Below are 15,550 nucleotides of genomic sequence, written 5' to 3'. Positions count from 1 at the left end.
ATATACAAGGCTTCTGTCATAGTGATATCTGCTGCAATGCGTATTACAACAATACAATCGGTCACATTATATGTGATTCGACAGGATAACGCTTCTTTCGCAGTTTATTTTGTATTCTGGTGTGTGTTTTGGTTGGAATAATTTATTATTTCATCAATACATACCTCATATTTTATATAAAAATGTATAATAAGTTTATTACGAAAAATATATAGGAAAAGGATAAGAATATGCACGACTTGATTTTACAAGTTTATTATATATATATTACAAAATTCTACGAAATGAATAACAATCCCAAATAAATTGATACATCTCGAAGATTTCACTTTAGAAATCAAATTATTTAATTGAACATATATGCAAAACTATGTATCTCAATGAAAATATATACTTAATTCATTTACAACAACGATAATAATTTAATACTGACACAAGGATTTAAATGATGAAAAAATACGTTGATTTATATTTGACACTGGTCTATGTTTTTGTTAACTTTATTAATTTATCTTTTAGGAATGAAGTAGGAAAGACTAAATAGTCAGCTATATATGAAATAACGATTTTAGGAGTGAAAGCGTTCATGAGTTATAATGCCTAAGGTAATGATAACTTTCTACACACGTTTCTTAAAATATGGTGGACTTCACGAGAGAAGATAAATTGATACATACATCATTTATTAACATTATCTGATTCGAGGAGAAAGCACCTCCTGAACAGTCCTCTGTATTTTTATTCACTTCTAATGCATCGGTTGACGTTAAAACCGCTTCAGTCCGTAAGGAGGTTTCGACTACGAAGAAATGATTGATTTTTCATTTATCTATACAAAAAATATAAAAGTAAGATTAACCGTTAGCCATATGCTCTCGGCAAGTAGAATGTAACCTTTTGTATTACAAAATATAAAATGTCACTGAACATGATAAATATATACCGTTAACTTTACAAATTATGGACGGAAATAGTCTTTACACTAACCGATCCATATACATGAAAAACTTCACACCATTTTATTGTGTTATAATTCTATTGGTTTTCTACACCAAATTATATAAAGGACGCAACAGAGAATGTTGTGATTTATGAATAAACCGAACCCTTTATAAAATACAATTTTGCTAAAGTTTCAGGCAACTGTACTCATTGTATAAATAATTTGCGTGAGCACGTTAGAAATTTCAGTACCTATATTTCGAAAATATCTATCCTCCAAATCATTATAAATATTTGACAAATTACAATTCAGCTCACAATTTGTTGTAACACTAAATATTTACAAGTTATTAGGGGAGTTCATTTATAAAGCCTCACATATTCAATATCGTCAAATTCTTCTGATCCAGAATGCCAATTTACTTCAAGGTCACCACAACACTAGTTCACTTGAACATATAATAAATCAATTTTGAAGATAGGTGACAAACGCAAGGTGGAAAGCACCGACGCAGGCCACACAATAGCTTCTATATATCCCTCTATTTCAAATAACCCTCCTAGAAGTAGCAAATTCTAGTACTTTCTTTTACTTATAACTTCCAGAAAAAAAGAGCCCAAAATACTGTATTTTCAACCATTTATACAGATAACTCCGCTTGTGGATTTCCTGTACTTCTGATTTCATTAAAATGTATTGTAAAACATTAACCCAATTCATTTTAAGAATTTTCTAATTAATAAATGTTTCACTTAATTTGAAGTTCTATAACGAATCAGAACTGTAACTATACATAAGAACTCTTACCTTAAAAATTTATTTTAAAAAAATCATTAAGTAGTTTTAGAAAACTATGTCTTAAATTCAGCATGCTGTCTTTTTCGAAACCAATCTGGTAAAATTGTTTCAAACTGGCAATTCTTTTCCAAAGTAAGAATTAGCACAGTTCAAGAGTAAGAGTACTTTTCAAAGTGAATTGTTAGATTTCAACTAATTATTAATTGTTTCGATGTAAACGAAGTCGGTATTTGTGTAAACAGAGTTCGCAAAATTAATTACTATAACAGAGCAAATCTCTATAAGAACACAGAAGGGATCTTAAGATTCACTTTTGCAACCAAAACGGTGTTGGAGCCCATTAGTAGTGGATTTGAACCCAAAGAATGAACATTGAAATTCATTAGCAGTGAATCTCAACCCAAAATGAAACTACTATGGAAGATATGTTGAGAAAGCTGTCTTTGGGTTAGTATCCGGTATCACAAATTCAATCATGGCATTTATCAAATCTCTTTCCAAATCTCATTTTCAGCAATACGTAATATTTGTTGAGTTCCAAATGTTTTAAGAAAATGTGTTAATGTACTTTTTTATATTGTTCATATATGTGATTTGAGGAAGAAAGTGTATGCAGCTAGTATGCAGAACTCACGAGGTTCGAAGTGAGATGATGTAGCCCAAAGCATGCTAGGAAGAACTAAGAAATCAGCAACATCTTACGGCTTTCTTTTTAATACTGTCTGCCTATGTGAGAGCCATTCTCAAGAAATTGAGTGTTACAGTCAGTAAGAGTAAGTTGCTGATGCCATTTCCTAAAGGCGTCGCAGTATTACACCTATCTTCCTCACAGAAGCACATGTGACCTTCGCCACTTCCTTCCCCCATGCAGATGTGACCTACCATAAATAGGTTAATTTCAAGTGCGCTAGTGCAGGTTCGTCTAATGTATTCGTGCGCTGAAAAGAGACAAATTGACAATTACAAATTGTACATTAAATGGTTATTATATTTATTAAGTTAGACGTTAGTTTTAACATTAGAAATTTACTGAAACGAATAAAAGCTATATTTGCAAAATAATAATTTTGCTAAGTTAATAATGATGTTTGCAATTCGCACTTCGCGTAATAAAGAGATTAAAGGAGAAATTAGCACTGAAATAATCCGAAAACAGTTTTAATGTACTGCTGTGCTTATTTAACATTTACCGCAATTCTTTCGTAAATATTTTTCACTTTCTCAATAATAAATTGTATTAAACAACACATTTAAATTTTTCATACCCTATAAAATTATTGAATTACTAAAGTACGTTCTCTCCTTTCAATATTGCCAGTTATATTAATTTTTAGGTAGTATACGATTACTTACGTTTGACAGGTTTTATTTTCCTTCTTTAGTTGTAATTCTGCTCTACTCATAACGAAATTTGTGTTTTCATTGAAAGTTGTTGTTTTGCAAATATGCTGGACAATCGTACACTAACATTACATACCATATGTATCAACGAAATTCAACTTTTTATACAGCAGTTTATATTAATTTTGTTATATGTGTATGTAATATATACAAAATCAAGCACTAAGCAATTGTAAACCTAGAAGTTATTGGCAGTTCAATGATACAGTTTGTATTAAAGACTTATTGTGTTTAATGCGTATAGTTTAGAAAGCTTTTTTCTGGCTAAAAATACATTGAAAAAAAGAAAAGAAGACCAAGAGAATACTTTAAACAAAAACATAAGAATTAATGAGAATATCAAACTCTTGAAGTAATTTATGTTGTTAGAAGTAATATGTATCTTACCTCTCTGCTCTTCGCACGTTTTTTCATATTATACGATATAGTCCCTGAATCACACAAATATTTAATTTTAACACTTTTGACCTACCAGAAAATCATATGAATTTTGCAGAGAAATGTCGCATGTCACGCATAGAGACTCCACTGGTTCATCACCATAAATTCAAAAGGCAATAGATCTGCATTGTCATTTAACAATCACAAAATAAATACTTGAGTTCAAAAGAAAAGCTCAGTCGCACTATTAACAGTAAATAACAATGGAAATAGTAAATGTTTGGATTTCATTTCAGAACCAATCATATGAAAAAAAAACAACTAATTTTTTGGATTAATATTAAGACTGCTTAATGCATACTGTAAGAAACTAAATTGCGTAATATCAATGATGATGCATGGTATTGTTGATAATATTCTTCAACCATCGTTTTAAATTAATTTTCAATAACATAAATGATTAGTTTAGTAAAACAAATCGATTTCCACAATTTGCCACCCGTGCTTTCAAAATATGCAAATAATAATAATAATAATAATAATAATAATAATCGAAATTAAGTGAATTTGTTTCAATCTATTTGAACTATAATAGTAACATTTAATATACGGTGCTTGGCCAATCATAAGTAGGTGAAGTTGGAATTGTTGTATATACCAACGTATGTTTATTATATTTTAATGAGAAATAAATTAATGACTTAGAAAACTTGATGTTTTATTTGCTAATGAGAAATAAATTTACAAATTTCATACATACTGTTACAAAATGCATTAAAATTAGTAATAGCAAGTAGATCAGTGATAAATATTGAGCAAAATCACATCAGCAAAAATTTAAGTTTTAAAGCTACGAGTTAGGCGAAGAAAGCTTTATAAAGCTACCTATCAGAACTAGATGTTATATAATTTTTCTTCCTTTAGCGAATAATGATAAATTTCAAATGGTTACCGATGTGCCCCCCAGGGGCAGTCACTCTATTGGCTTAACTAGACCAATTGAATTACGTTCAAAACATCTGAAGCAGCACAAAAGCATTTAGTGATCATCTATGAATATTTAAATCACTTTTGAAGTTGAAAGTGAAGCTGAGTTGAAAATGATGAGGGGAAGAACACATTAATTAAAGTAAAATATAAACGCTGACCCTGACACAAAGCGATATTGAATGTGTCTGCATGTTGTTATTAATCACATTCGATATTGATCTGAGATAAAGTACATTGCCTTAGTTTGAAATTTACTTACGTGTTTTAAGATGTCTGACCATCTTAACGCAGCATCCTTTACACTCTCTGGTTGCTGGTTCATCTTCGGGATGAATGGTGTAGTTGAAGGGGTCTCCACATCTAGAATCCTCCCAATTATTGCATTCATAGCAATTAATAATGCGATCTAAATAATAGTAAAATTATTTAGAACTTAGTGCAATATAAGGACATTTAAAATATCATCATACTTAAGTTACTAACTCCTTATTGTTGTGTAGTGAATACATATAATTTTTAGAAATTTTTATTTACTGTAAGTACTTTTTCTCTAGCTTCTTTTATATAAGTTATGTTATATAATACTCTTCTAATCATGAACTCTTCTAAGTAAAGTTCATGAGTTGTTTTCCGATCGCCGATGATTGCTAAGATATTGATTTTCTGGAAAGGAGCTATCAGTCGCAAAATTCAGACAATCTTCCAATTGCATAAGGTGAATCTGATGATAGTGAAAACGTGTGATCTGCATTTCCAGCCATAGATAATTGAACTATGTCTACCGCTACTAATAGTTGGAGGATTCGATCTCCTTGACACCTGAGTTCGTGGTTACTCCTCAGGTACCCCAACAGTGCACGAGCCTAGGTAACCAATTAGTGTTCGGAAATCGCCATTACATAAAAATTTCAATGTCATCAATATTTAACGAAACTCTGATAGCAAAGTTCCGAAGAACTAACTTCTCAATCTAAAGTGCGATACCACAAGCGGGATGTTCAAGTAATAATATTCCATCAAAACTGATATAAGAGGGGAAGGCAGGCATGTCACAAATCGTTAACTGTGAATCTGATTGTTTTCACGAGGGCCGCATTCAGTGAATGATATGGATGCACAGTTAATACACGGTGAAGCAGCTGACTACAACCATGGTCAAATAGGAAACATATTCGTACATTCGAATGTATAAACTATTCCAGCATACCTCCGTGGAATCTCCAACTCCTCAACTGGGCTCAAAAACCCTGAAGACTCCAAATGCAGCGAATATTCGAATTAGACAATAAAAGAATAGAAGATCAGCTAGTTTCATCAGTCACGATTGTTACTTCACTTTCAAGATTTTCGTCTGCGTATTTGACAGAAACCCTATGAGGCGCTGGTACCAACAGTGTAGGTTGAGCGGGCATCATGACATGTTTACATGACAATGACTGCGTCTTCTCTCGATCGTAGACGAACGTGACTGATCCTCGGTTTTGCGATCTTCTGCCTTCTCACCATGTGTAGTTTTCTGCATGACGAATGTATCTTTCAAGACACCAGCAGCATATAATAGGAAACCTATCCATTGTGCACAGTCTTTGCTAGAATGACTTGAGAAAGACAGTAAATAGACTTTAACTCCTCAGGTCTCACCCCAGTGGATACTTCTAGAACCTAATGAAATGACCATCTCTATACCCCAACTTACATCTCGGTGTGGAAGACCGCATTACACGCAGCTTGGTTGACATTACCAGCGGACAGTTATCGACATCTTATTACATGTGAATCATTTCTGTACGAAAGGAGGGGCATCTACACGATATTAGGTAGTGTACCAATGTTTGTTTTAAGATAGTTTGCGTCCGTCTGGTAGCAGTGTTGACAGCTACAGAAAATTCCCGATTTTAGGGGAAAATTTTGGAAAGATTTCTTTTCTCTATTATTTCCCTCTTCTTGGCTGCATTCGAACAAACGTACCATTGTCTGAAAGGCTCGTCTTTAGCCTACACAATGCACCATATAAAGTTTAAGTAGGATAATTAGAGGAAGTACAGTTGAGGTTTATAGTAAACCATGCTCTGTAAATGGTAAGAAAATGGTGAATTTCTGAAGTAGAAAGAGATTTTTTTTTTAAATTTCATGCTTACTTTGTTTGATATCGCCATAATAATTGTGGGATATATTATTAGGTACCAAGGTTTATTTTCAGATAGTTTGCGTCTGTTTGGTTTCGGTCTTATCAGCCAAAAAAAAATCCCGATTTTAGGTGAAAATTTCGGAAAATTTCTGTTTTCCTGCTTTATTATTTCCCTCTTGCTGGCTACATTGGAACAAACGTACCACTATATGCAATTCTCCTCTTTGGCCGAAAGAACGCACTATACAGATTTCATTAGCATAATTAGAGAAAGCCGCGGCATATCTGTTGATTTTTGCTTCTAAGTAGAATTGTAAATAGAACAAAACCGTTCGTATTTTTTCAGAGATGTACGTTTTTTTAGAAAAAAAACATTGCCTTTCGTTTTTTTTCAAATAGTCATTCGTAATGCATCTTACGTCTATTTAAGTATGAAATATTTTTATGTAGCTGTAATCACCGTAAAATGCAACATAAATTAAACGCTAGATACTGATACGCTACAAATATTTTACACTGTACATGAATTGCACTGGAATTGTAAACTGATACATTGAGATTAAAGCTCGATATTGAATTCTATAAAAAGGATTATCATCTTTCCTCTGCAGGTGTGTTTGCTTTATCTTTCACTAATATAATAGATTAATATTTAAAGAAAAAACAGACTCAACGGGATTGCATTTTTAGTAAGTATTTAAGCCTTTCTGAGTGCGACTGCACTTACCGTCCCCTTCGTTGTTCCTTCTGGAGTAGCATACTTAAAATCATGACTTTTAAGATTTGTTCTTTCTGGAGAAAGGGGGAGGCGGCAAATCATGCCATTGCACGGGCGACAAATTGCCTAGGACCGGCCCTGATGATATGTATATACAAGACATGAATATAAGATGACACAATTTTAAGCAATGCAGGCTGTTTCAAAATTAATATTAGGGTTTTGAAACTTTGTAGTGTCTATTACAATTAACTTACAAATGTAAATATTATATCAAATGAAAGAGGAACTCAAACAGTTTTGTACTCACGCATGTGCATGCATTGTTTTTTTCTGTCTGACGTTAGAAAGAGCAAGTAGCAAAGATGGAGACTAGAGAGCAGAAAGCTTTTTGTGTTTTAATAAAGACTGAATCTGTACAGTGCAACTGTCTGTGTGAAGAATATGAAGGAGACGCTTGCAACTACTTCCTTATCGTTTGTAGTTGCTACAGGTCTAAAACCTACAGACTACGGTTTACGTGCCAATTTCTCAAATGAAATATTACTGCATAACAATGAAGATTTTCTGGAATGTTTGTATCTGGCCGTTAGCAAATCCTCAGGAGATGGTACAGTTGAAATGAGACTCCCCTAAATTGAATGTGTTTTGTGCCATATGGCGGAAAGTTTATGGGTCTTTCTTGCCTATCGACTAGATGTGTGCCGTGTGACGAATGAATCTCACATCGAACACTTGTAGCAAAGACTGTTTGTGATGCTCTTTTACTTGATGCATTGCTTATAATTGTACGTAAAATGTAATAAGTACTACGAAGACTTAAAACACCGATATTCATTTTGAAACACCCTGCATTTCTCACCAACAGTGTTGGAACTAAGACGTAAAACGGAGAGAAAATTTTCCTTATAAATTTATTGTTTACAACAACGATATTATTATTAGTCGTGACTATAACTACTACAACACGGGTTAGTAGTCAAAAAATGTAGTCAAATGTACACTCGGTGGCTCAGTTGACCAAAGTAGCACACACGGGTGTGTGACTTTTTAATCCGCTCCTGTGTGGACACTAATTAAGACATCGCGATATTATTCTTGCCAAATATGGTTGGACAATAGTTTATCATATTAATTTCTTTTCCTTCTGGTGTCAAATTTTCCTTCTCAAATTTCACCCCAATCAAAAATTCGAGAATTTTCTAATTTCGAATTTCCTTTACTTCTTTTTCCCCCGTAGCTTCCTTCGTTGTAAAAAGACCTCCTTAAGACTTGCCAGGTAGATACCTCGGATGGATACCTAACTGTTGACATCAATTGGACGGGCCTGCGCGCAGTGTTGGCAATTAGGGAAATTAAAATTTCCCTAAATTTGGGCAAAAAATTAGAAATTTTTGTTTATAAATCCGTAGCTATGCGTCCGAGTGCAAGTCAACTTACGCCAATCGAACATTTGTTCTTACTTACCAAACGGAAGTACAGATCGTTACAATGGGGTAATTAGTGGACGCACGAAAAATTCGTATTTAGGTTCTAAGCCTTGATTTATCTAGTTTTTCCCTACTTTTCTGTTTACCGTAATATATTTTTGGTAATTAGAAACTTTGTTCCTTAAATATCGCCATAATACTTATAGGATATATTAGTGGTGTACCAATGTTTAATTTAAGATAGTTGTCGTCTGTCTGGAAGCAGTGTTTTCAGGTACAGAAAATTTTAATTCCAGATTTTAGCGGAAAACTTTAGGAAAATTATCTGTTTTGTCTATTATTTCTCTCTTGTTGGCTACATCGGAACAAACGTACCAGTATATGAAAGCATCGTCTTTGCCCTACACAACGCACTATAGAAAGTTTCAATAGGATAATTAGGGGAAGCACAGTTGAGGTTTACAGTAGACCTTGTTCTCTAATTGGAAAGATAACTTGTGATATTTTTTAAAGGTAGAATGAGATATTTTTTTTATTGACATGCTTACTTTATTAGATACCGTCACAATACTTGTAGGATACATTAGGGGGATACCAAAGCTTATTTTAAGATAGCGTGTGTGTGTGTGTGTGTGTGTGTGTGTGATAGCAGTGTTGCCAGCTACAGAAAATTTTAATTCCAGATTTTAAGGGCAAATTTTGGACAAAAATCCCTTTCTTTCTATTATTTCCCTCTTGTTGGCTACACTCGAACAAACGTACCAGTGTCTAAAAGCCTCATCCTTAGCCTACAGAGCGCATCATAAAAAATTTCACTAGAGTAATTAGGAGAACTACAGTTGAGGTTTATAATAAACTATGTTCTGGGAATTGTAAGAAAATGATGAATTTCTGAGGTAGAATGAGATATTTTTTTAAATTTCATGCTTACTGTGTTAAATATCGCCATGAAACTTGTAGGATATATTATTGGAGTACTAAGGTTTATTTTCAGATAGTTTTCGTCTGTCTGATAGCCAAAACAATTAATTCCCAATTTTAGGTGGAAAATTCGGAAAATTTCTCCCCCCCCAATATTATTACCCTCTTCATGTGTGTGTCAAAATTTCATGTGTACGATGACAGAGAATTTTTTCTTTCCCTCTTTGAATGGAAGCCAGCGACTTCAGGATTTCACTGTATCTTGTCAACACACCAAAGAATTTTTTTAGGTGACTTGAACCCATATAGCAGCAGTGGTGCTAGATACAAAAAAATTGAAGTTCGGTTAGGGATTTTTTTGTAAATTTTCACCCCTACATTTTCCTCAATAATTTCCCACCCTTTGGCAATACTGCAATGCAACTTACACCAAAATATGGCCACATCCATTTTCTAAAAAAACAAGGCCTTAACCATATCAATCGAATGAATGGTTTTTGAGCAATAAGTTACTATCTGAAAATGTAGGAAAACGCCAAAAATGACCTGGGTCCGAAAGGAATAATTACATAATGTTGCTCGTACAGGTACAAAGGATACGTACAAACGATTTGTAAGTTACGAGAGCTTCGACTCAAGTTCTGTTGATTTTTCAATAATCAGCGACATAAATCAATAAATAGTAGTTGCCAGAAAAAACCAGCCATTTGAAAAAAAACATGAAAAAGAACGGTTTTTTATTGAAAAAACTTCACAAAAAAAAACGTTTTTCTACAACACTACTTCTGAGGCATAAAAAGTGTCAAAATTTCATGTGTATGGTGACAGAGATTTTTTTTTCCTTTCTTTGTATGCCAGCCAGCGATTTCAGGTGTTCACTGTCCCTTGCCAACACACCTAAGAATTGTTTTAGGTAACTTGGACCCATGTGGCATAAGTGGTGCAACTACGAAAAATCTTGAAATTCGGTTAGGGTTTTTTGTAAGTTTTCACCCCTACATTTCCTTACCGTTGGCGACACTACAATGTAACTTACACCAAAAAATAGCTACATCCCTCTTCTAAAAAACAAGTCCTTAACCATATCAATCGGGTCAATAGTTTTTGAGCAATAAGTCATTAACTGAAAATGTAGGAAAACGCCAAAAATGACCAGGGTCTGAAAGGGTTAATCAAAATATCAGCAATATTCCTGGCCAGGCCGGTGAAATACCGGCCAGTTAGCAGTCCTATGTATAAGATATTAATTCCTACAGCACAATTTGTGCGTATTGAGCCCAACGTTTCCTTTTGCACTCAATAATAATAATAATAATAATAATAATAATAATAATAATAATAATAATAATAATAATAATAATAATAATAATAATAAATTATTGTTGCTTTCGATATAAGATACCTGCAATAGAATTCTTGGATACGAGTATTTCTTTATTTTCTCTTCAGCTGATGTATCTTTACTGGCAAACACACGTGCCAAGAACATCTTGGAACAATTTCATGGATTCTTGTCTACGAATGCTTCCGGTGACAGCATGTTTGTTCTTTTATTTTTCACGTCAAGGTCGTCTGATTTGATTCCATTAAGATAGATTGTGGTCAAGTGTTTCACAAAGGAAGCATTTTTATTGCAATGACACTAATACGTTGTTACAAAAGAAGCCAGAACGAGAGTATTGTTACTGTATTACTTCAAATCATCTTTTTACTTTCAGCTAGCAGAAGTCCCCATTTTTACATTGGAGATGAAATTTAATGAATACTCCATTTAGACTTGCACGTGTGTGGCTGTCCGTGGCACACTTCGTGTATTTATCGAGAAGCTTCTACCGGGTCGAGGTCGGCGAGATCGAGTTGCCCTATTCCGCTTTCTCTTTCTATGTTACATATTAGAACACGCTGAAGAAGGTGTTCAACTATTTTAGTCCAAATTTATGTCTACAAACTTCAGGGACTCCGTGGTATGGAAATCTTAGTATGAAAATTAGAAGCCCTCATACGTTCTTCTTTCCACACTTATGCTTCCCTTCTAGCTAAAATTAAAAAGAAATCCTGAAATATGTTTTATTTATTTTAGATAAAACAGTATTAAATGTCTACCGAGATATGGACATACTGTAGTTACAATGACAATTCCCTCTTTCAAAGTTAAATTTCTAAAAATGCATTGTATTACTTACAAATTCTATGTACTCTGCAAAATTTCGAATTTCTAGCTCAAACAGTTTGATCTAGGCCTGGATCAATCAGTCACGACTTCTTTTATATAAGGAGATTATAATTTCAGGTAGTAACAAGGAAAGGTCACGAACTGGCTTCGCTGAGATCTAAACGAGACCATTGTGTTCGCATTTGATCTGTTATAACTAGACGAATCGCAAAGTTATACGTGCCACTGGACGGGATAGAACTATTCGTGAGCTAGAACATATTTTATAATAAGCTATTATTAACTGGCAGAATAGTTTGAATTGGGTCACTTGTTCGGAAACGATTTGCTAGATGGAAAACTCGACTAACACGTACCCCATCATTTTCAAGGGCATACTTTTTGTGGTAGAAAAGTTTGCCCCAGGGTCTCAGACGGGATCCAACTTAAAAGTTTTAAATGGCATGAAGAGTTAAGTAGCACACCATTGGAAAGCTGTTGTGAAATGAAAGAAAGTGGAGCAAGTCTCGACTCTCTACGACAACCCTATGCAAAATGGCGGCGGGTCAAAATGTAAACAAAACTTAATTGAAAAGTCCATGGCCATCCCTAGAAATCGGAAATGGTGAGACAAATGTGAAAACAGGAAAGCACGTGTGACATTATTTTCAAAGTACAACGATTTAAAGTAAAAACATCTTCTCCCAGGGCCCCCGCAGGGTTCCAGATGGAGTCCAACACAAAAGTTTCGAAGGCAAGGTGTGTTAAGTAGAGCATCGTTTGAAAGCTGTTGTGAAATGAAAGATGAGTTCACAATGACAGACTAATTTATGTATGATACAAACAGGATAGAAAATGGAAGTGAGAATAACAAAGACATAAGAAACAATCGAAATGGTGAATAAATAAAAAATACTCCGTTCTATCATGCTCCTATTCGTCTGCTGCGGCGGTTAGAGCTTGCGCCTGGTGACAGCAACTTCTGTATTTCGATCAGGTCACTCCTATAGATCTCTTTATTTCAACGGGTCGAATGAATGAAGATGCAACATAATTGTCAGCTGTGATTGTCATATTCAACATAATTGTCAGCATTTATATACAAAGTCATTTTTCACGATGGCAGCCACATTGGATTACAGATGATACGTCTTCGACTATTTATGGACATCTACTATTGACAACAAACGTAAATACTATATTTCGCTTCTCCAGCTCCAGTGGTTTGAGCTGGACATGCGTGTGATATATAGTGCAGCATTTGGAACTCCAGATGTCTCGTTTTTGAACATTTTGTATATTTTAGTCACCTATCCCTACTAATCAACATTCTTGCCAAATTTGGTTTTCCTAGCTTCAACAGTTTAGAGTGCCTATACTTTCGACATAGGTTTTGTGTGGTCATTTTGCACAGGGTTATCGTTGAGAATCCAGAATTATTCTATTTTCTTTAACAACAGCTTTCAAACGATGTCGCACCATTTCCGATTTCTAGGAGTGGCCATGAACGTTTCTATTATTATTATTATTATTATTATTATTATTATTATTATTATTATTATTATTATTATTATTATTATTATTATTATTATTATTATTATTATTATTTACCAGCGGCGTAACGTAAGGGAACGCCGGTATGCCCGGCATCCCCTGTTAATAAGAAAAAGTACGTATTTCATTATATATAAATTGTTTGCTTGTAATTATGACAATTATTTCCACTGCAATCTTCTGGCGCTCTCTCTCGACTTCCTTTGACAAGAGGAACCTACGCATGCGCGTCGCTCAGATGCACATTTTCTGTCTTTCCTCCTGTCGTATGCTATTTTCCTCGGGCTTCCAGGCCTACTGAAAGCATCGGGGTTTTCGTCTGCTTTCTCTTGAATGCGCATGCGCAATACTTCCCTTCTCACTCCTCCTCATCCCTTGCAACCCTACATTTGCTTTAGATATACGCTGGCATATTCAAGTATTTCCAACTGTATATATTTTGAACTAAGCTATAGTTTCTGAACAGAACGTACGAACCCTAATATAAAGGATATAGAACAAAACGGAAATGGTTAGTTCAACGCATTTTTGAAGCATGCCGGTTATGTAAATAATAGTATTAAAATAGTTATGCCTTAATCGTAACTAAATGCATCGTAATTGTAATCTTCATCGTAAAGGAGCTCACAGACACAGGCATAAATTTAAAGCATTCTGTAGAATTACGGTCACCGATCTGGTAGGACAAGAGAGCCACCACTCCCCGTCATTCGCAAAGATTGTGCCAGGGCCCTTCAGTCACTGGCACAAATCTCGGGGACATAAGGCGAACATGTTCCCTAAATCTTGTCCCACCCCCCAATAATCCGATTTGAGATTGTGATGATTTCTATCCGACTGCCACAAAGGAAACTGATGTCCTTTGACTTGTTTGATTTTTTAAAAAAGAATCGTATTATTTAATATTTCATTGTCATTAATTATTAGTAGCCTATTTTCAACTATTTGTTTAATTCCTGTAACAATTCCTATAATGCTATTATGGTAATCATAATTTTGCTCAGATAAGAGTATTGTTGCGCCAAGTATAGGCCTGATTGATTTTCTTTCCTAGTTTTGGGGAAGTCATTATTTGTATTGTTATAAAACAAATGTCCTAAAATTTTAATGTGGATCATTGTGGATGCGTAAGTAGAAACATGTCAATTATTGTTATGCATATATTCAAATTTCAGAATGTGCTCACGGCACTGAGTTGTAATAATGATATGTACCACTATTTCATCTACATCATTTGGTATATAATATACGAGTACAACAGGTTTACCTCAGAAATCTGATTCATCTACTGTAATATGAGTCTCTTCTCCCCTCTCCCCACAATAAGCCTTAAAATGTGCCCTCCTGCCGATGTTATAGACAACTCTGCTCCCCTAATTCTCCACAGCATTTTTTTCAACTTCATAAATATTTTGAACATCGTTAAAAAAAGGAAAGGATTATGGGAACAGTCTTACCCATCCCACGAACGTTGAAGACAGATTTGCGCCCTTGACTTCAGTATCTGGATACAGAAACAGGGCCCCAGAGTTGGTTTAAGTGCTTTGTATTTACATCTTCAAATGATATATACACTCAGGCCCATATTCACGAACGGGCGTCTGAGTTCCGGACCCAAGATGACAAATTTCTAGGGGCGATATTATTATTATTATTATTATTATTATTATTATTATTATTATTATTATTATTATTATTATTATTATTATTATTATTATTATTTTTGGAAAGAACGAGATTGACGTGTGATATGTGGAGAAAAAAGCCGCCAACGAGAAAGAAATGAAGGGAACGATACTGGACAATGTTCATACAAAAGTGGAGCCTAGTTTTCTCGTCACAACGGTAGTGGCAAGAAGGAGTTGAGACAATTGGTTATTAAATTCTAACGTAATCCACGCATTCGCTTCTCTATGCCCCACTAGACCTCCAATTAGGGGGGCTTCCTCCTAAATTTTGTATAACCCTATATTTCCATTCGGAATAGCTATGTATTGCTGCTTGCAGTAGTACTATATCGCAGAAATGACTAACTTTGGCATCCCCCTTTCGGAATATCACGCTACGCTACTGTTATTTACATTTTGACCGCCATTTTGCATAAGATTGTCGTAGATAGTCGAGACTTGCTCCA

The 15,550-nt window shown here is 34.4% G+C and overlaps 1 protein-coding gene across 1 annotated transcript in view; it reads right to left on the bottom strand.

The window, feature by feature from the left end:
- Positions 1-249: 249 nt before the first annotated feature.
- The window catches only part of LOC145668034 (UPAR/Ly6 domain-containing protein qvr-like), a 28,555-nt gene continuing 13,254 nt past the window's right edge, over positions 250-15,550 (bottom strand). Inside the window, exons 3-4 of the mRNA XM_081735503.1 lie at positions 4,773-4,919; positions 250-2,679 (exon numbers count right to left, since the gene is read on the bottom strand). Coding sequence (XP_081591629.1) covers positions 2,468-2,679; positions 4,773-4,919 — 359 coding nt within the window. The 3' untranslated portion in view covers positions 250-2,467. The remainder of the gene's footprint in view (positions 2,680-4,772; positions 4,920-15,550) is intronic.

Source organism: Thermobia domestica, chromosome 13 (assembly GCF_964235325.1).
Source record: "Thermobia domestica chromosome 13, izTheDome1.hap1.1, whole genome shotgun sequence".
In the NCBI taxonomy this organism is placed as follows: Eukaryota; Metazoa; Arthropoda; class Insecta; order Zygentoma; family Lepismatidae; genus Thermobia; species Thermobia domestica.
Note: the sequence above shows the minus strand (reverse complement) of the source record. Positions and strands in the feature narration are given on the sequence as shown.